Source organism: Acartia tonsa, chromosome 12, assembly GCF_053477335.1.
Source record: "Acartia tonsa isolate MP-2025a chromosome 12, ASM5347733v1, whole genome shotgun sequence".
Taxonomy (NCBI): Eukaryota; Metazoa; Arthropoda; class Copepoda; order Calanoida; family Acartiidae; genus Acartia; species Acartia tonsa.
The window spans coordinates 27,657,838-27,680,921 of NC_137271.1; the positions used below are offsets into that span (position 1 = coordinate 27,657,838).

Below are 23,084 nucleotides of genomic sequence, written 5' to 3' on the forward strand. Positions count from 1 at the left end.
TTTAAATTTCTTTTCTTCTTTTAAACTTTGTTTTTCAAATTCAAAAAGATTGTGAAAACTTCCTTCTCCTAAGGGGGAGAAGCCCCAAAAAGACTAATGGCAAAGAAATTTTAAAAAACAATAAAAAAAAGAAAAATTTCAAAGGTTTTAAATAATATAAATCAATAAAAAAAGTTATAAAGAGTTATAAAATGTTTTAAAGTTATAAAATGATATAAAGAGTAATAAAATGTTTTAAAATACAAAAAATATCTAAAAATATGTAAACAAAATTTTTAAAATTCTCCCCTGAACCTTCAGAAAAAAAAGCCCCTAGAGGCTAGGGGCAAAGCCGCTAGTTATCATATAAAGTATAAGGGGCTTTTGTCCAAAGCTTAGATTCCTAATGACTACTTAAGCTATAGTTATTTTTTTAGGTAAGATTAACATTTAATGATTTTAGGATATTCTATGTTGATATTTAAGCTATCTTTCTTTGCCTCTTCGCAATACAGAGCCCCTAGAGGCTATAGGACGTAACCACTAGTTCATTATAAAACAACAATCAGTATTTTATGTAACAAAAAAATGATATTTTTAAAATACTTTAGGCCAAAGATGTAATGTGATATATTTTTTCTAGTCATTGTTTTTTTAAAAAAATTCTGTTTTTTTTAATAATTGTCAAGTACTGATTGTACTTTCATATTTGCTACTCTTTAATTTACGTTTAATAATTACATTATCAATAGAAAATTTATCACCTAGTTCGAAACTGATATTCATTGCAAGAGTTATTTTTTACCTAATCCTAACCTGGTCTTAACAACCGAAAATTTCTATGCCTGGTTCAAAGACGGTCTTACAGCATTTTTTCTGTGCACGCCACTAGAGCAAAAAGAAAAATTAGAATTCCAAATATGACAAAATAAGAGTTCGATACGTCCAAATGGGTTAAAACCCTTGATTTACATTACCTAATATAATCAAAAGTAATTTGGAAGAAAATTAGACATCTACAAAAATATTACGCATCTAAACAGAAAATAAACTGTTTTTCTTAACATAGTATATGATAAAACACATTAATCTTCAAACTACCTTCAAACGACCTCAAAAAGAATGTGGTCTAGAAATCCCAAAAAAGTGGTTAGGGCGGAAAGGGGTGGTTGTATTAAGGAGAAAAAAAAGGGAAAAATAAATTTAAAGGAGTGGGGAATCCCTGTTATCTTTTTTTTTAACAAGGATAACAACATATCAGGAGAAAAAAACACAAATAAACTCATAAAAATCAAAGTTTTTGCTCACCTAATATTTTTTAAAAATTTTAAATTGCCAAAATGACCTTTTTTTTATAAAAAAAAATATTTTAAATAACTTAAAAATCATCAAACGTGTAGATAAATTTAACAAACTGTTTATAAAGATTTTGAGTGTTTTAATGATAAAAATGTTGTTAAAAACTTTTATTTTTCTTTATTTTAGAGGAGATGGAATAGCTTTGCTTTAAGGCTTATCTAATTCTAAAAACAGTAAAAAATGTCATTATTCACAGATCTCCTTAGCAAAACGCTAAAAAAAAATCTTTAAAGAAACGGAAAACATTAGGGTTGCTACTAACACCTACTCTACAAAAGACGCAACTCTCAATAAGACCTACTTTACAAAAGACTTTTACCTACATTAGACCTATTCTACAAAAGATCTATATATTGTTATATATATACAGCAAATTTATTCAAGCAATACACAAATAATTTCTGTATTATTAATACAAGCAAATACACAAATAATTTTTTATAATTATGTTTTTTAAAAAGGTATTTACAATCTTATATTCTGTACAAAACTGGCATCACAGTTGTCTTTTAGCTTTTAAGTCTGAACATATATTCGGTAATGAAGGCGCGTTTGTAGTTTGTCATTAATACCTTCATTTCGGTTAACCTTGCCTGAGCTTTGTCTATCCTTCCAGGGTTGAGATCAATGTAGTTTTCCAGCTATACACTGCTAATATTTGGTCCTGGCAAAGAAGTCTTTCAACCTAAAGTTATTAATTATCCTTAATTCGTTGTAGATGGTTTTTGTAACTACTTAGGCGTTACATTTTTTGCCAGCAGACTCAATAAGTTATGTGTCTTTAGGCATTTAATCTGATTTTTATTTTTTTTTGACAATTTTTACCTTGTAGAATTTTCATTTCCTTGTTTGATAAAGAAAAAAAACAGCTTGTTTCGGCGCTTTTTCTGCCATTTTATTAAAAGAAAATTTTATCATTTAAAGGAAGCCTTCAAGAAATACCATATTTAAAATGCTAAAAGACTTACACAAGTAGACTTTGATTTGAAGCCTTTAGAATCAAATACAAAAAAGTTTTAGGCATTTCAAAATTTTTATTGCTCAAGTGAAAGACTAAATTGTGTAGCCTAAAAACAAAAAAAAGCTTATTTATGTCATGTATTTAAGTTGCCAATTTTTATAATATTTCTACAATAAAATTACCAATTTTTTAAAGTCAAAATCATTAAAAAAATTTAAGTTTACCTTGTACTTAGAATTGTGTATTATTTTTAGCCAATCAAAAAGCTAAATCAGCCTAACAGCCAATCAAAGCTAATTTTATTGTTGAGATTTTGAGTGTAGAATGTGATGTTTTTTTTGTCAAAACTTACCTTCAATCTAAGTTTTGGACAAAAAAAAGTTTAAATTTTGTGTCCAGGCGACTACATTTGTTATTCTTTTTCAAAAGTTTCATTGTACATAAATGTCCTTTTTAAATACCTAGAACTTTTTTGTTGCAGCTAAAGGCTTCAAATTTGGTGTATTGAGTCTATGTGACACTTTTTTAGCACGTTTATAATTTAAAGATTTTTATCATTAAAATTTAAAAAATTTTATCATTTAACCCATAGTGCTAAACCGGGCATTAAAACCCGGTTCCGAAAAATGGAAAAAAAAACGGTTTCCGGCTTCATAATTGCATCATTATTAGTACTACCCTGGCTTTTGTTTCCCCCTGGAGCAGGCAGTTTAGCTTACTTCCGTTTGCCGGTATAGCTCAACAAAATTTGAAAATCATGAAAATTTAAAATACTCCTTCTAATTTAATCTCTATAGGTGTCACTTAATAGTTTTATGCTCGTTTTTTGATATGTACCACCCAAATTTTAGTTGTTTCTTTTTTTTTAGTGTGTTTCTTTTAAAACTTCGAGCAACGGTTTTTTTTACCCAAAAACGGCGGCACCTATAGCCAAAACACTAATTTTGAAATAAATTGCTTCCTATATTACTTGTAGCTCTATAGATTACATGAGGCTGTGTAGTTTTCAATTACGGATCGTATTAAAGTTCTAAAAAGTGTTCATCTCACTTTGGGCGTTCAAAAATTACATTTTTCGATTTTTGGTCAAAAAAACCGGGTTTTTACTACAAAACTGGGTTTTAATGCCCGGGGAAACCGCCTAAAACGGGTCATAATGCCTAGTTAGTATTTATGGCTAGGCCAAACCGTTTTTTTTTGCAACTTTCCTGTGCACGCCACTAGAGCAAAACAAAAAATTGGAATTTTGTTTTTACCATTATAAAGCTTCCCTGACATTTTCAGCTCGATCGGCTCATAAAAGTGGCGCTTGGCACTATTTTGTTAAATTAAAAGATTTTTATTATTAAAATAAGAAGATTTTAATTATTAAATTTAGAAGATTTTTGTCATTTAGGATTTTTTTTTATCACATTTAGTGAAAGATTGTTTCCATTATTATATTTAAATTAAAAGTTGGAATAAGCCTTAAAATATTTAAACACTAGTCTCTCATTGGACACGAAATGACATCCAATAAGAAAAAAGAAAAAAAATATTGAAAAGAAATTTTTTTTTTCAAAATTAATTCTTGGCATTTTGGAATAAAAAATATAGGGGAAAAAAACTATTTTTTTTTTCAAAATTAATTCTTGTCTTAAAATAATATTTATAATTTCATTTTTAATCAAGTGTCAACCAATAAGAAATAGGCATGCAGTTTTAAAAGTTTGGAATAAAAATTATTTTCTTTTTTCAGAATATGAATTGAAAATAAATTTTCTCGTATTCATTCGAATCCGGTGGAAAGAATCCGGTTTTCATCCATACAAAAAAACTATGTCTAGCATCGTATTATACCCAGTTTTCTACGAATATAAAAATGTACAATCATAGGCACGGGCTAAAAAAACTGGTTTTAATCTTAAAATTGTACATTCTTTATCCGCGGAAAGCTGTTTATAATACGATGAAAGAAATAACTATTCTAACATTATTATTGATGTTTAATTTAACATTGCATACAGCAATAGTTTTTTCTTGATTTATTTAGCATTTTAAATCAAATTTTTTAAAAGTAATAATATTTAACATAAAAGAGAAATTTTTAAAATAATTTTTTTCTTTATTTGTTTTTTTTGAGGGATAAGACCTTCCTCAAACCCCCCTCTCCTGAGGGAGGAAACCTCCCTCGACCCTCATTTTTAACGCTCTCTTATTAATAGCTTATATTATTTCTGTAAAATATTATAATGATTATTCCACTATGAACTTAAAATGAACATGACCATGACTATTTTAACTGTGTAGGCAGTAGAAGATAAAAAGGAAATAATTTGCTGTACATTTTATTAAAAACAAAAAATTGTAAAAGGAATTACCACATGATCTTTAAAATTTAAATACAAAAATAATTTTGTACTGTGTAATAGAAAATAATGTTGTACATTAGAGTGGCTTGATTTTCTGATTTAAATGTGATACATACAATTTCTGTTTGAGCATCATATAAGAGACTGAAAAATGAAAAAAAATTATTTTTAATAATAAAGAGGCCACGCTGATGCATGTAAACTTTTTAAAAGACACTTGCAAGAAGAAGGGGGGGGGGGGGGGGGAAAGGCTATTATTTTTTTTTCAAAGTATAGTTTTTATACAGATTTATGACTTTTTTTTATATTTCTTGGCATTTTAAAGTACAAACATCTGTTTATATCAATGAAATATTGCTTCATGTCATTTTGACACCAATTTTTTTTTTGGAAAAATTAAAAAAAATCAATAAAAGATGATTTTAATGAAAATATTTACTTTGAAAAAATATTCTTTATAAACGGCTGTATTTTGCCTAATTTTTTAGAATATCAAAAAATATGTTGTATAGCAACTTTAAAATGGTAATACTAGCCTTTGGGACATATTACTCAAAAAAAGGGAAATTAAAAAAAATAACTAAAAACCCTACTGTGCATTTGGCTTTAGAATCATGTGAACTTAAAAAACTTTAGAAAAAAACATTAAACTGAGAATTTTTGTAGCGTTTGCTTCTACAGAACAAGCAGAAACAAAGGTCAAAAATGAATTCATGACTCTGTAGGGAGTAACAAGATGAATTTAGAAGAAGTCATGAGCAAATATGCTTAAGAAATGACAAGGAAAATGACAAAAGTGATACACTTGTAAATTTTTTTATAAAAAAAACAAACTATTTATTGTTAGAGTTAAAAATATTTGGCATAAAAAATCTAAAAATACCAGATTAGGAAAAATAAGTTTCAAAATGGCTAACAAAAAGCCGTAGATTACTCAAAAATCCGTTAATCTCATAATTAAAGAATGAAGATCAGATAAAAAACACTCTTTAGAAACTCTCTAGAAAATAAAAACTCTATTAGATGCTTAGGAGGGAAATTAAAAGAAATGTCAGAAATGACTAAAAAGAACTCTTGAAAAACCTTGCTATGCGAGCAAAAAATGCTACTAATCAAAATAAAATGAAAAATGTCTATGAAATTACAGATAAGATACATAAATCAGGATCACACATCTAATACAAGTATGAATTACTCCTTAAAACTGATAAGACATTCTAAATAGATGATAAGAGAACTTTACTGAACTTCCAATTCTTCCAGTTTAAGAGAAAGAAATGAAGATTCTCAAATGCCTTTGATATTGACTGCCAAGCACTTAATTTATTGAAAATCAAAGAGGCCATTAAAAGTTTTTCAATAATAATGTCATAAAAACAAACTTAGATACATTTGCTGGGGCAATATAAATATAAGCTATATCTAGAGGACTGGAAAAATGGACATATTTCTTGCTTGACCCAATGTAAAAACAACAAAGGAATAATGATTCTTTTATTAACTGGCCGTATCCATAGTAAAATTCTTCTAAATAAAAAAAAGGAAAAAAAGGAGAATAATGAAAAACTAAGACCTAATTAGGCTGGATTTTAACCTAGCTGTATACAATTGATCAGATAACCTCTCTAAAAACCATTCTTGAGCAATTAAACAATTGGAACTTTAAGCTTTTTATAAACTTTATCGACTACAAAAAATCATTTGATTCTTTAGACAGAAAATCTCTCTGGAAAACTTAACATTTTTTAAAGATTTTATGTCTTTTTTATCATTTAAAAAGTTTGCATGATTATGCATCTTTTTGAATTTTTCTTGTTAAGTAAAATCATCATCATCATCATTATGCGCGTCTCTTTTTTGGACTCTGTAGTCTAGAGAATACGGCTACCCTGTTCCTCCATTATGTCCTGTCCTTTACATGATTTTTAGCTTCTTCCTCTGTTAATTCTAAGTTAAAGAGGTCTTTTTCAGTGCTCTGCCTCCAGGTCATTTTTGGTCGTCCCTGTTTACGTGATAGGGTTCCATTTTAAGCACTTTTTTTTAATCCTGCTATGTTCTATTCTAAGCACATGTCCTAGCCATCTTAGTCTTTTATATTTCACTTCTGCTTCAATACTATTGCACTTAGTCTTGGCATACAGTTCAATGTTTGATATTTTGTTTGGCCAAAATATTTTGCAAATTCTTCTTAGGCAGCTATTATCAAATGCACTAAGTTGTTTTGTTTCAGTTTTTACATTTTTCCAGCATTCAGTCCCATAAAGAAGAACTGATTTCACATTACTATTGTAAAGTCTGATTTTTGTTTTCAGAGCAAGTTTTTTTGAATTTTAAACCTTGTGTAGGCTGTTAAAAGCAACCCTAGCCTTATCAATTCTGTTTTTAATATCAGCTTTTGAGCCATCTTCACTGCCGATAACACTCCCCAGATAGGTGAATTTGTTACTTTGTTTCAATAGTTTACCATTTATTGTTATACTTTGATCAGGGTTTGTAGGTATATTCATAATTTCGGTCTTCTTGACATTAACAAAGAGCCCGACTTGTCCTGCATATTTGACTAGTCTTTCTGTCTTAGCTTGTAGATGTTTGATTGTTTCTAAAATCAGTGCCAGGTCATCAGCAAAGTCTAGATCTTCTATGTGTCCTAGTATGCCCAGCTGGAGACCACGTTTTTTGTCCTCGGTGGTTTTCTTCATTACCCAGTCAATGACCAATATAAATAGAATAGGTGATAAAATGCATCCCTGTCCAACTCCAGTGCTTATTTTGAAAATATTAGATGTCTTTTTGTTCCTAACTAAAACACAGGCTTGGAAGTTGTCATAAAATTTAGTTATCATAACTATCATCTTTTCAGGTATACCATAACTTCTTAGTATTTTCTAGAGTGTTAGTCTGTGTATGGAGTCAAAGCCCTTAGAAAAATCAACAAAATTTACATGAAATTCAACACATTGTTCAATAATCGTCATAAGTGTGAAAATTTGGGCAACACAGCCCCTTCCAGCACGAAATCCAGCTTGTTTTTCTCTTAGTTTATTGTCAATTTTCTCATCAATTCTGTTTAAAATAACTTTACATAGGACCTTGCTTGAAATAGAAAGCAGCATAATTCCTCTTCAATTATCACAGTTGTTTAAATCTCCCTTCTTAGGTAGTTTTATGATTTTTCCTTTAGACCAGTCCATTGGTATCTTTTCTTGCCTCCAAATTTTATCAAAGAGAGTCCTAGCAAAAAGATCTATGTCCGCCTTGAGCATTTCGGCAGTCATTAAGTCAGGTCCTGGTGCTCTGTTATTTTTTAGACTATGGATAGCAGCTTTAACTTCTTGAATAGTTGGTGGTCTTATATCTATGTCTATTTCATGTCCTGGTTCTGGTTCAGCTGTAATTTCTGGTTCAGGTCTGTTCAACACTTTTTCAAAATGCGATTTCCGACTTTTAGCAACTTCTTTTTCTGTAGTGAGTAACTTACCATCTTTAGCCTTGATAGTTTCACCACTCTTTTTGTTATATTTGCCACTTAATTGCTTAGTTATGTTTTATACTATTTTCATGTTACCAAAGTTAGCTGCTCTCTAGGCCTTTTCAGCCAGATTGTCAATGTTATCTCTCTTGTCTTTCCTTGTGCACTTTTTGACTTCTTTGTCTTTAGCAGTATATTCAGCTCTTAAATTGCTCATGTCAGCCAAATGTTGAGCATTATGAATTTTGTTTTTAAGCTTCTTTTTCTCTTCTATTTTGTTCCATGTTTCTTCAGAGATCCAGTCCTTTTTCTCTGGTTTCTTGTGTCCTAGGATTTCCTTAGCAGTAGATTGAAAGTTTTCTTCTATTGAAGTCCATGTGATCTCAGTCTCGTCATTTAGGTCCTCTAAGACTTGAAATCTATTTTTGAGTTTTAAGACAAATTCATTCTTTATCACAGGGTCCTTTAATCTTGACGAATCATATTGTCTACCAATCTCACTCTTTTTATCATGGTTAGTACTCTTCAGCTTTAATTTTATCTTACTGACAACTAGTTCATGGTTACTGAATATGTCAGCTCCCCTGTAGCTGCTACAGTCTTGCATTGACTTGACCCGTTTTCTATAGATTATAATGTGGTCAATCATGTTTCTTGTTTGTCCATCAAGTGTTGTCCAGGTATATTTGTGAATGTTTTTGTGTTGGAATAATGTACCTCCTACAACCATATCATTATTTAAACAGAATTCAAGTAAAAGTTCTCCATTTTCATTTCTTGTACCTATGCCAAAGTATCTTATTGCATTCTCCACTCCAGTCCTGTCAGTACCTACTTTAGCATTCATATCTCCAAGAACTATACACATGACATGTTTGGGTACTAAGTTTCTGATTGATTTTTAGTTGATCATAAAACTCTTGTTTTACTTCTTCATCTTTGTCATTTGTTGGGGCATAGTATTAGATAATGGTCAACTTGCAGTGCCTTGATTGGAATCTAGCCTTAATTATTCTGTCTGATATAGGTTTCCAGTCTATTAGTGAATTGACATGTCGTTTTTGAACAATTATAGCAACATCATACATGTGTTGGCTTTCATGATTAGAATAAAGAATTAAGTGGCCATCTTTGGTTGTGGTTTGTCCTTGTCCTGTCCATCTACATTCTGCAATTCCAAGTATTCCAATATTGTAACTTGTCATTTCTTTAACTACTTGAGCTGTTTTGGTTGACTTATACATTGTTCTAACATTTTAGGTTCCTATCTTACAGCTTTCCTTAGAACTTATTGGTCCTGTCATCAAGTTGATAGCTTCCTTTCAGATTTTACCATCATCTTTTATATTCTCAGTAAACTGAGCATCAGTTTCAACAGTTCTTGTTTCATGCACACCTCTGGCTGTGTTAAACTAAATAAAAAATCTCGTGGTTTTGAAAGTTATTTATGGATAATAATTTATGGATAATACGATGATATACATAGTTTTTTCGTATAAATCAGAACCGGATTTAAATGGATACGAAAATAGTTATTTTTTTCATCGTATTATAAACGGCTTTCTATAGATATAAAATGTACAATTATAAGATTAAAACTAGTATTTTTAGCCCCGAGATGCAAATTTAAACAAATTGAATGATGAAGAAAGTTAGCACCAAATGTCTTAAAGTAAACAAATCTAGCACCCTAAATCTAATATAAAAGAACAAAATAATTATCATATTAAATATTAGTTTATTGAATAGATATATGGTAACATAAATTATTCAAAGCATTATTGCCAACTCAATCTCTTTACATAAACTCTTGTAAATAGCTGTTTAAAGGTTTAAGGCCAAAACATTCTCTCATAATCTTTAAAAAAATTTTTTTTTGAATTTAGTACGATTCAACAGCTTGTCTGTGTGCCTGTTTGAGGTTTTACAAAAAGTAAAGAGTGGTTTACTAATATTTACCATATCTGCAGCTTGCTTTTGAGCAAAAATGTAAGACCAGCAGTTCATAGATGTACTCACTGTTGGAGTTGAAGTTTGGACCTTTCAAAAAATGTTCCTTTACAAGTAGAACGTGTAGAGTTATATTTTAGACACTGTTTTCCTTAGTGCAACGAAAAATATACTTATCTAACTTCATTTTCATGACACTAGTAAAAGCCTACGGGATTGAAAAAATTATATTACTGGCTTTGTATCTGGAGCAAGCAATGGCAGAATTTCTTCTGTGTATATCTTTCTACTCATTTTCCTCAATTAACGTAAAATACTCCGATTTAAATAGTTGGATAACATATTTTCTTTTCCTCAAACTGCAAAGCTATAAAAAGGACAAAAAATCTTGGAATTTAAAATGTTATTGCCTTCTGAATTTAATGTTTTGACCCTTCTTAATTGTATTATGTCTTAATAATACATAAATTGCTTTCTCACACAAAATATGTCTCAATTCTTTTAGAAAATATGTTTTGTCTCTGTTATGTAAGCCAAATTTTTTAACAAAAATATTCGTTTTTTATCTATTATCTTCTTACAACCAGTTAATTAGATATTTATTACAAATTAGATCAATAATTTTTTACGAAAATGTTTTTTTTTATGTAATTTTTAATATTATGAACCTATAACTAGCTTTATCTCACTTATAAAACACATAGAATGTCTATTTATTCTGGTTTTACTATAAAACACTTAAATTGATAAAATTTAGGAATTTTTTTTTTAAATTATGTTTTTTTTTCACATTGAATACCAAACTATATTAGTAAATTTTATTATAACTATTTGTGATGTTTGCTAAAAATTTAGCAGAAAAAATGTTGCCTTAACTTCTTTACAGTATAAATAACCCCTCTACTACCCTAACTTTCCTTTTTTCTCTAAAGTAGGCAGTTTTGCTTACTTCCGTTTGCCAGTATAGCTCAACAATCATAAAAATTTAGAAGAATTTAAAATACCCCTTTTAACTTTTTTGTTTTTATAGTAAAAACGCTTAAAAATTGTTTTAAACAATAAAAATTACTTAAAACCTGATGTTAAAACTAGATTTTAATATAAGATTTTCTACCATTAGACAGAAAAAAGGCATATTTTACTACAAAAACTTTTTAAAACAATTCCTAAATTAAACAAAAGCTAAATGCTTTATATAAAAACAAATTCATAAGCAACAAAAATTAAAAAAAAACAATTGAAAAAAAAACATTGTCACATTAAAATAGATTATTGTTTTAGTAATCATAGATTTATTGAGTTTAAAAATATGAAAAAAAATATTATCGAATAACTTATAACATTTTTTTCTGCAGATCTATTACATCCATCTTTTTCACAAAAATATCTAAATTAAAAAAAGAAATAAACTTGACATATAAAAAAAATGTTAACTTTTACAAATTTCTACTTTACTGACAAATTTTAAATAAAATATTTGTTGCTTTTTTGTTGTTTAAAATAGACTTTAAAATTTAGGCTTTTTTAAAAGTATTAAATTTAAGTCAATCTAACTTTTTTTGTAATACTTTGAATAAATTTAAAATAAAAATTTTAATTTTGATTAATTTGTTTGTACGTTTAATTAACATTTTATAAAATTATTACTAAAAGTTGATCAAAAATACCTGCATATCTTTAGTGATGAATTATTTTTTTGACCTAAAGTACATATGTTTCCAGTAAACTCCTTAAAAATAAAAAGTTAAAACAAATTTTATTAATTTTATTTTTAAATATTTTCACAAACCTGTATGCAAGCTTTTGCTACAAAAACTCTCGTTTCTTCTAAAAAGAATAAATTTTAAACAAAATTTTTTTATTTTTATTAAAAATTATTTTTTTACCTGTTTTTGTAACATTAAATTCTGTCAAAACAAGGCAAAATTTGGCTTCTTTATTGCATTCACTAAATTTAAAAGTTTTTTTTTGTGATGTTAATATTTACAAAAGAATTTTTTTATAAATTGTGAATTTATTATAATAAAAAAATCCTAAAAAACTTCCTAAATTTAGCTAATTCTTAAAAAGATACAAGCAAGAAAACACACAATTGAAATACAAGTTTTGCACAATATCACTTAGAAAATTTTTTTTTGCATGGATAGCAAAAAAGTTTCAAATCACCTGCATTTTTGAAAAAAAAAATTGTATAAGTAAATATAAGAAAAATCAACATTTTTACAATATAATGATCGTATATTCAAATTTTTAGTTTTATAGTGTGTTTTGCATATATTTATATATAAAAAGAATATTTTATATAACTAGTGTATTATATAAATATTTGTTTAGGCTAAAATTTGTGTTTATTTTTTAGATTCTAAAAATCACAAGATTTTAAATTTTTTAGCCATGAGATATAGATATTCTATAATTTACTTTGTCTGTCCGCTAGTCAATCCGTCTGTCAGTCATTCTAAAAGAAATTTTCTAGTCACCTTTTAAAGATATACAGCTAATTATTTTAGTTATGTCTGTTTTTAAGCTAAAAAAGTAGTAAAATTTAAGCAATTTATCATTTTAAAATTTTTTTTTCCCAATATTTAGTGTCAGTCTATTAAGTAGCCAATGTTAAATAAATGTACATTTGATAAAATACCTTTATGTATAAAAATATTAGGAGTAATTTTGTGTCATAATTACATATTGTTATTTATTTATTTCTATAAATATTGACATTCTTGATACTTTTTAATAAAATTTTTTTTTAAAAAATCCAATAAAAAAATTTCTAAATTTTTTAATTCCTCATCCATAATTTTTTTGTTCTTTTATTTATTTTATTCTATGACAAAAAAACTTTATATTGATAACCCAATACCGACTCTTGCTACTTAAAAAATTGCAAATATACGAGTTACAAATAAAATTTTTAAGAGGTTATATTTTTTAGACCTTTAAATTGTTTTAAAATTTATTATAGGCTGACAAAATATAGGTAAAAAAAACTATAAATCTAAGATATTTATTTTGTTAAGAGTTTTGAACAAAATAACAGAATGTACGATTTTACATATATGATCATTTTTGTGTATCAAAGTATTAGTTTTAGTGCAAAAAATGGAATACTCAACAAAAATTTCTCTTATTTTTTTTATTACAAAAAATTATGTCATAAGTTTAAATTTAAAGACAAATACAATTTATAAAATTAATTTCTTTAATTGACAATAATTGTTGTTTAATGTCAAAAGTTTTTAAAAGTTTTTTTTTTTAAAAAAAGATAAAATTTACAATTTCTACTCAAAAAAATACAAATTTATTACATTTAAAAACTTTAAAATAAACAAAGTGCAGTCAAAATAAATATTATAATAAAACAAATTAAAAAAGTTATTAAAAAACAATTACTTTGCCGGAGAAGCCTTTGTTTGACAAAAAACATCAACTTCCGTGTTACACTCAATGCAACGTATTCCATGGACTAAAAAATTATAATTTAATAACAATGTATTTTTTTAAACAAGTCAATTTTAGTGTTTTTACTCTTCAAATTCTTTTTTAAGGTCTTGATTTTAAAAGCTTTTTTTTTGAAATATAAATACTACACAATGCTTTTAAAGGTGATTTAAATTTTGTGTCATAACCTAAATTTAAACATAGTTTTAACTATCTTAGTGTAAAAACCTGAATTTCATTTTTCAATAAAATCTATAAAACAACTATTTTTTCGCAGAAGGTACCATTTTTAGTAAAAATTTTCAATTAAGGAAAAAATTCTTTTGTGTATAAACAGAATTATCGTTGTTACTAATTTTTATCAAAAAAAAATCTAAAAACCAACCCATAATAGCTGATTTTTTATTTTGTTTAATCAATAAAATAAAAATAAAAAATTTTCCAAAGTGTCCTAGATAGGAAAAACAAAACATCAAATTTTCTGTCTGTTTGTTTACAAAAATTGAAAAAAAATATAAGAATCACCAGAAAGAAACATAGGAAGAAAGAAAGTATAAAAATTTATTTTTGTATAATTATTATAATTTAATACTGCAAAATCATTGAAGAAAAACAATTAAAGATAAGCCTTACTCTTTATTCCTGGTTTTATAAAAAACAATCAAATTATTTTTTGCAATATTAATTTTTTTATTAGTTCGCTTTTTTGAAAAGTTAAATATGAGAATAAGTATATTACATATTTTTTTACCTTTATTTAATTTTTGTTTAGTAAATTGTCTCGGAATTATTTGGCAGGAATGGCGGTTCTGCCTACTATTTATAATTGCTTTATATTTGAACTCTTGTTACATTATTTTAGGTTGGCAGTTCTTTAATTATTTCTTGTTAAAATTATAAAAATATGAAGTTTTTAATAAAAAAGCTTAAGATTGAAATTTCAAGGTCTACATTTGAACCAATAACAACCTTAAGGTAACTGTAAATTAATATGGTATAGATTTAAAAAATCATGTTTTTTTTGGCCAGTCTAATGATCATGTTACCAGCATTCACATTTACTCTAGGCATAAGCTACTAATTTTTTTTTAAAGCTACAAGCCAAGTGCTTTTATGTCATTTCATTTAGCTGCTCTCACATTCATGAGTCATAAAAACACAATGTTTCAATACAAATCCATCTAGCTTAGAATGTAAATATGTATCTATAAACAATTCTGTAAGTTTACCTATGAATAGTTTGTTTTGACTTTTTGACAGTTTGAACCACTTGAAACTCTATTGCTTCAAAAAACAAAAGTGTCTACCATAGTTCCAACAATGACATTTAATTAATAGTAAAGACATCCAGTGTGTACAAAGTTCAGAGACTTAATCAAGACCAGAGGTGGATTCTTAAAAAAAATTTGCCCCACTAATAGCTTAGTAGGGCAAAATTGTTTTCGTGAAAAATTCACCAAATTTTTTTATGTGATTTTGGAGGATTTATTACGTAAACAAATTTGCCCTACTAAGCGATTAGTGCGTCAATTTTTTTTAAGAATACACTTTAGCTAGATTAACTTCATGCAGGCTCTTTTAAACAAAACACTGCACACTGGTCCGGAGGGGTCAACAATTCAATTTTTCCTACCCATCAATTTAGACAAAAGTTGACCTGCCAGCCTTCAAAGACATCCTGGGCCACCTATATTTTAAATATCAACCCCTGTTGATAATATGTTTTTTGAAATAATTTGGGGCCAAAGCTGCAGAACTCTAAAATCTAAGAACGTATTATTGACATTGTTAAATTGGCTATACTTGCTTAAATCTGATAAAATCAAATATCCGCATGTTGGAAATTGTCCAACTAAAATAAGTCCTATATAAGTTCAAAAATTATTTATAACACAAAAAATGGTACAAAATGCAAAAATGTGGTTTTTTTTCTTAGTTTTTAAGATTAAGGTAAGTTTGGCAAAATTTTCTTATTGAGTACTCTCTGAGCTTTTCGCATGTTTATTAAAGAGAATTCGTTGATATTGTAATTGACTTCATATTTCACGATAAATATGGCATCCGATTTTGTTCGCTTTGTGCAATATCTTAAAAACTATTAGATCGATTAAATTTCATCGATGTTATGATTTAAAATTATTCCGAATGCGTAGAGGGGGGAAGGATCTATTTTTGCGGAGTAATATCTGAGAAACAAAATGAAAACATACGAAATAGCTAAATAGTATAAAAATCTGTTATATTTCATGTAGATAAGTTAAAATAAATTTCTAAATGTCAATTTTATTGTTTTATATTCATATAATTGATATTATTCTTTCAGCCTACTCTTTATGTGTCTTCGTAAGTCTGTCTGCTACGCTATGCGAGTACTTGTGTGTGTGTGTGTGTACTTAGACTGAGGTTATACAATACATAGTAATAACCGAGAATACATACACAAATTCAAAACATAAACGATTAACAAACGCATTCATTGGCGCGCTATAGCCTTTACTGCAGGAATAACAATTGATTAAAATGATTTTTAAATGGATTAAATCAAGACAATATAGATAAAATGATCAAGATATTAAAAAAATCGCGCAAATTTGAAATTTGCAGCTAGTGAAAAACTGGTTATACTTACAAAAATTTTTACTTCACATGATATTTAGCCAATGCAATTGTCTACAAAAAAGTATTTCAGAGTCTTCTTCCTTCCCGCCCTAAATGTCCAATAAAACCTCGGGAACAGCAAAAATTAGACTTTAAAGGTCATTTTAACGGTCTTTGACCTTTGAGGTCATGTATTTTTTTTCTCATAAATGGACTCCCTGACCCCTAAAACCCCCAATTTGCTGTATTGGGCATTAAAATCGGCCAAGAGACGGCTGAAAACGAATTGTTGACCCAAAACTGCGATTTCAGACCAGTGTGCACTGGTTGTATTTTCAATTGTAGCCTTGTATATATAGTATTATAGAACTTTTAACATGGCAACTGTGGTTATAGACATCTGTTATACCCCAAGCAGATATAGTTTTGATGTTAAAACATCAAATCAGCCAGAAACTAATATTAAACAGGAAAACTTGTTAATATTTCATATAAAAATTGGAACAAATCTTTTGCTGTTTCTAAAGCAACAGGGAGGTCTTTTTAAAATATAATATGTTATGAGGCATGCAACAGGAACATGAAATATTTTTTTAAAAGATAATTTCAAAAGCTGTTTAGACATCAATTCAAAAACTAACTTTAAATACTCCTAATTTTATTTCTAGACTTAAAATCTTGTATTATTTAATTAATTCTTAAAGATTTTGTTATTAATGATTACACAGTCCTTAGGTTCAGCTGTATTTACTTTAATATGAAAAATTGGGTATAAAAGTAAATTTTGAAACAATTCACAAAAATAATCAGCTGTGATTTAATAAAAGTCATGTACTGAACAGTCATTGTCTCTCAGTCATAGCTACATAGGTTTTGCGAGACGAATGTAAAAAAACCTGTTTCCTTTCCAGGACATTGGTGTTAAAACAAAATTATAGAGCCCTTTTGATAATAAATAGCAGTTTATAGGGACTTTTTTCATCCACCTTTTTATTTAGCATAAAAAAAGAATCTAATTTTTAGTTCTGACATAAAAAAGCATTTATTAAAAAAATTAAAGTGCTAAAAAGTAATGTAGTAGTTAATCTGTATTTTTGACATAAAAAAAACATTAATTTATGCTATTAAAAAAATTATCTTACAGAAATTTTCATCAAAGCTACTAAATTAAGGTCTTATTAGATAACATCCTAAATACACCTTTAACAGGAATAAAACAACGTAAAATTTGTTTAATGTCTGAACTAAATAATCAGAATATAAAAGTATAAAAGTCGAAGCAAAATTGTGGTAAATTTGTTGGAAAACTGCTTAATGCATGAACAAAACTAATTGTAGAAAAGCTACGACTTTAAAAAATGTTTTCTTTTAGAAAATATTTTTTTTAAAATGACATTATAAATTATGGAGTAGTTTCAAGTGACTAGCTGTTTCTGCTTTGAAAAATATAAATGTTTATTTTACTCAAAGTTTTATATTTTTGTTTCCTAATAAATAAAAGAATTTGGGATCTACTGCAGTTTATGGTAAAATATTGCTAATAACGAATGCTTCCTGGTTCCTGGCAATATTACAAGATTTCTGGATACAGCAGCACGCATATTCCCCTAAATCCTAGGTTCCAGTTAGCTGGCAATCCGCAAATTTTCCAAGTTACCAGCAATTAAAGAAGATTTCTGGCTTACAGGAGTTTTTATCCCCATACCCCTTATCACATTTTCTTAGGGGGTAAACAGCAATAATTAATGAGGGACAGTTGCTTCAATTATTTTATTAATAGAGGTATGGAAAGGATATAAGAGAGTTGTATCTTCACCTATAAATCTAACTATTTTATCTTAATATCCACTTTCGCGCCAAAATTTAGGCGAGCTTTTTTTTTGATATATAAAAAAGTGGGGGAGATAAATTCGTAATTTAATCATATTAATAAATTATTTTATTTCTAAGTGAAGTTCTGAAATCAAACAGTAAAACCAACGAACTTGAACGCCTATAGAATGCCAAAACTTAACACTAGCCCCTATAACTTAAACTAACTTATTTTAAAAAAGTGCTGCGGCCAGGTTTTATTGTTTATTTGTTTTTTTTAGGTGAAGGCGCGGATTAAAATTGAAAAAAAATTCGAAGAGGATAAAACCAACAATTTTAGCCTAAATCGACAAAAAGAAGGACGCAACTGTGACGTACAGACCATAAAACCATGGAACTAATTAGATTATGGCGGGAGATTTTTATTTCAAACTATTCTATTCCCTCCCTTTTTAGACTTTTTAATTTAAATCAATATACCTTTACACGCATATGACTAAATTGGCGCCAAAATTTCATAACTTTACCTTAAAACTTATTCCACTTAATACTGTAGACAGCTGTAGCGCAAGAGTTTTGAATTCAAATAACACGCGCTAAAATTTAAATGGCATCTTTATTTCGTCTTATAAAATACGGGGTTTTAATTGGTGTTAATATAAAGTAACTTTTGACAAAAAAGCTAATTGGTTACCCATTTTTAAATTTAAAACGCAAAATTATGTTCTAAATCTCTGACACTTTTGGCGAGTGTTTTAAATTCAAATTATCTTCCTTTCTTTTAGTGCTTTGTAAACTCAAGCAATCAAGGTTGACAATATAGCAATATTTGTTGTTTTTCAATTAAGATCCCACTAACCACTGATTCGATTGAGTTCTACATTTTAGAGAAGCTTCACAAGATCCTATTAATTTATAAACGGAGCCTTATGATGCTAGGGGCGCAATTGCTATAATCTACAATATAAAGTAGCGAAGGATTTTAATTTAAATTAAAATATTTAGGAAAAGTTACTATAACATAATGAGTTTTATACTTATTTATAAGTAACAGGGTGTCCATTTGTATGTGTTCGACTGTCTTTGTACACAGAGGGATCTTGCTAACCAACAAACCAAAAAATTATAATATTTTTTTCTAGTGGCGGTTTATCTTAGGAGGATAAACCAAATAATTTAAAACCTTCACATGACCCATGAACCTTAAAGTACTTTTATATTGTTACTTTTTACATCTTCGTAAACATTGTATAAACTGTTTATAAAAATCAGAAATAAGGAATTTTAATGATATTTGTTTCAGTTCTACCCTCTTTCTCTCTAATTCATTATTTACATTTGATCAGTTTAAAATTTTTAATTTACCATGAAATTTTGCAAAAAGGAGCAATATTTATACCTTTTCCTAACTCCTTTAATTAGTATAGAGAAACACCACTACCCTCCCACCCCCCCACTACATCAGACAAACATGACAAACCACTTTTAAGTTGTCTAAATCTTATCAACCTCTAATTGTGGGGTAAGTGTAATAAAAGGGAAATGTGAATTTAAAAGGGAAATATTGCTTTTCAACAGGAATGTTTTAAACATGGCAGTGGCCAGGAATATGCATAAATTGCCAGCAACCAGGAAAGTTAAACATTGGAAATATTTCTTGTTATGCTAGATTCAGGAATCTTCTAACATTGCTAGGAAACAGGAAGCATTCGTTACCAGCAATATTTTACCATAAACTGCATGAATCCAGATTTTTTATAACTTTTTGATGAAAAAAAACCAATAAATTCAATTTTTTTTTATGTTTTGTTGCTTACATTTCTAGAAAATGTTTTTTTAATTGGTTGGTATATTCAAACGTTTTACTACAAATTTTAAGCTACAAAAAGTTTATTTATTGGCCTTTTTCTTATTCTTATAGATCTATAAGTTGTCTAACCCTTTGAATTTGGGGCGTTTTTGCTCTTAAAAATAGCCAAAAACCATAAAAATATATTAAAGATGAACGGACATTGAAAAAGAGTAGCTTTGCAATTAATAATGAATATATTATTACTTAAATTTTCATGTTATCCAATAAACTGAAACATGTAGTGATCTAAAACAACATTTCTTTTTCTACCACAGTTACTTTTTGATAAAGCCACATAAAAATTTGATAGTAAAAAAGTAAAATAATCAACATGTTTAAAATGGACGTATGGAAATTTTAATAATGATTTTAGAGTTGCTACGCTTTCTAAATCGTACCTAACTGCTAAAGGAATCACCATAAAAAATTTTTAATCGATGAGACAATTCTAACATGCCTAAATTAACAAAAAAAGCTATCCGTTACGGACGGACGGACGTACGGACGGACCGACCCTAATTATAGAAAAGCTTCGCTTAAAAAAAACTTTAGTTAAAGTAGTTAGTAAAAGGTTTGCAGAATTTGAATAGAATTTTAAACTAAAATGGTACACCGACAAACGTCCTGATGCGACAAATTTCCTAAACGACAAACGTCCTAATGCAAAATCTCTTAAGTAAAACGTCCTTATTTTAAAAATATATTTTAAAAATTTGATTTAAAAATGTTCTAAGATAAGAAGCAATGTATATTATCTAAAAAATGTAATCTTTGTAATGCACAGTTGTATTGGATTTAAAAACATTCCGTTTGATAGCCAACACAGACTTTGGAAAAACTGTAGGAAAGATTTTTAAAATTTTGCCTATGGGTAAAGTTTTTAAAACAAAGATGACAACATCCATAAGTAGCGAAGCACAAAAATCGTAGATAGGAATACGTACAGGTAGATTAAAAAAGTTTTTACTAAAATCAAGAATAGATTTATTGGATAAAATAAATATAAAACCTTGTTTTATTTTGTATGATGACAATGGTCAAAGTAAATTATATTAAAAATGCTCATAACAATGGGAAAAATTATTTTGATACTGATATCTTATAAAAATTCGAAAATTGGATCAAAATAAACAAAGATCTTAGGAAATATGTAAAACATATAAAAATACCCAAAAACCTGATAAAAGGCAGTCTGACTGCTATTATTGTTTTCTTAAAACGACAAAAAATTTAATTTTTAAATCCTTAAAAATTTGGAAAATTGGACCATATACACTGAAGATATGGAAAAAAGTGTTAAATATATTTATAATAGCCTAAAACCTGCCAAAAAGAAAGTCTGGCCGTCATGGTTATTTCCTTTAAAGACAAGAAATTTAATTTTGATATCTACAACTTAAAAAACTTTGAAATTCGGACTATAACACTAAAAATATGGAGAAAATTATAAAAAAAACAGCATAAAATCTGCAAAAAAGGCAGTCTGGCCGTCATGGTTGTCTTTTTTAAAAGACGGTAAATTATATTTTGATATCTATAACTGAAAAAATTTTGAAAATCGGACCATACACTGAAGATATGGAGAAAAATGTGAAAAATATTTAAAAAAGCCTAAAACCTGCTTAAAAGACAGTCTGGCTTTCATTATTGTTTTTTTAAACGACAAGAAATTTAATTTTTAAAACTGTAACTGAAAAATTTTGAAAATCGGACCATAAACACTGAAGATATGGAGAAAAATGTGAAAAATATAAAAATAGCCAAAAACCTGCTAAAAATCGGTTCGATCGCAAATGATGTTTTATAGTCAATTGTCATCCTTGTTTATTGAAAAGTATTCTTACGAATAGAGAATTTTGTCCTTAAATTTAAAAGATTTTTTTTTATTTAATTTTTTTTGAAAATTTTTAGGACGTTTGTCGGACTAGGACGTTTTTCGTTTAAAAGGTTTGTCGTTTAGGAGGTTTGTCGCATTAGGACGTTTGTTGGTGTACCAAATTATTTATAAAAAAATCTACATATAAAATTATTTACTATAAATTTTTTTTTTTAATTCAAAGAAAATCTTTAGGATCAAGTCAAGCTGAGTATGCCAATAGCCAGTTTTAGCACACGCTACTTGACTTGGGGGAATATTGGCATACTCTACTTGACTGGGGGGAATATTGGCACACTCTGCTTTACTTGGCGTAATATTAGCATACTCTGCTTTACTTATCAAGATATGCTTTTTCTAAAATTTTGAAATAATTTATGCATATATATGATGTACTAGCGGTTCCACCCTTGCCTCCCCTTCCTCCCCCTTCGATGTCTTTAGGGGCATTTGGGGGAAGGAGAGAGCTGAAAATCTACTTTACATTTAAGTTTTAAAAAGAAAAATATTGCAACAAAATCATGGTATTTTAAAGGACCAATAAGAAGCTTCATTAAAAGAAGAACCATAACATTACATCGATAAGTGAGAAATTTTTTTTGAAATTTTAATGGTTTAAAGATAATTTTCTACTCCTTGGAATACTCCCTCCTAGATGCTAGGGACGCACTGCTAGTTTCTATATTTTACGTACATAAATTTGAAGGCTGAATTATTATAATATAAATCGGAAAATATGTTAAATTCATTTTTTAAAATTTTTTTGTCATGCTGCTTTGTTTGGCATACTTTGCTTTACTTGGGGGAATATTGGCATACTCTACTTGACTAGGGGGAATATTGGCATGCTCTGTTTTACTTGTTGCTATTGGCACACTCAGCTTGACTTGATCCAAACTTTAAAACGTTTAAAAAAAAAATTGAGGAAATAAAAATATTTAAATTATTATTGTATTAAATTTACTTTAAAAATTAAATTAATTTAATTTTATGGAGTAATTTTTTTTAAAAATCTATTTTTTTAAACTCTAATGATTAAGCTTTAACAAATACGTTAGAAAAGTTAAAAAACGTTTTTTAAAACCAAGAAATAAAAATTATTCTAAAATTTTATTCTTAGTTTTACTTTATTAAAGTTTTTAAATGTTGTCAATATTTTGTCAAACTTTTAAAGCAAAGCAAAATTTTAAACTAAAATTTTTTAACAAACCTGGAATGAATATTATCAAAAAATATTGCAAATAGCGAAGCATTTTATGATTATTTAAATATACATTTTATGAGATTTTTCTTCTGTCTAAGTATCCATATTAGATGTTACTGAAGAAATTCTTTCCGTTACAGAGAAAAAGAGAAAAAGTTTGGCACATTTTTCTACACACGCATTCTATTAACAGAAAAAAATAACTATCACAACATACAAATGAAAATTTTTA

General features: G+C 27.7%; 2 protein-coding genes across 2 annotated transcripts in view; one reads left to right on the forward strand and one right to left on the reverse strand.

Moving 5' to 3' along the window:
* LOC145333457 (uncharacterized) overlaps positions 1 to 23,084 on the forward strand; it is a 202,496-nt gene that overhangs the window by 137,890 nt on the left and 41,522 nt on the right. The window lies entirely within an intron of this gene.
* Positions 11,329 to 22,970, reverse strand: LOC145334152 (uncharacterized). Its single transcript, XM_080179459.1, has 6 exons — positions 22,859 to 22,970; positions 13,463 to 13,535; positions 11,956 to 12,017; positions 11,859 to 11,896; positions 11,737 to 11,798; positions 11,329 to 11,456 (listed from the first exon to the last, which is right to left on the reverse strand). Exons 1-6 carry the CDS (start codon positions 22,899 to 22,901, stop codon positions 11,354 to 11,356), a joined length of 381 nt encoding a protein of 126 aa, XP_080035585.1. The 5' UTR covers positions 22,902 to 22,970; the 3' UTR covers positions 11,329 to 11,353.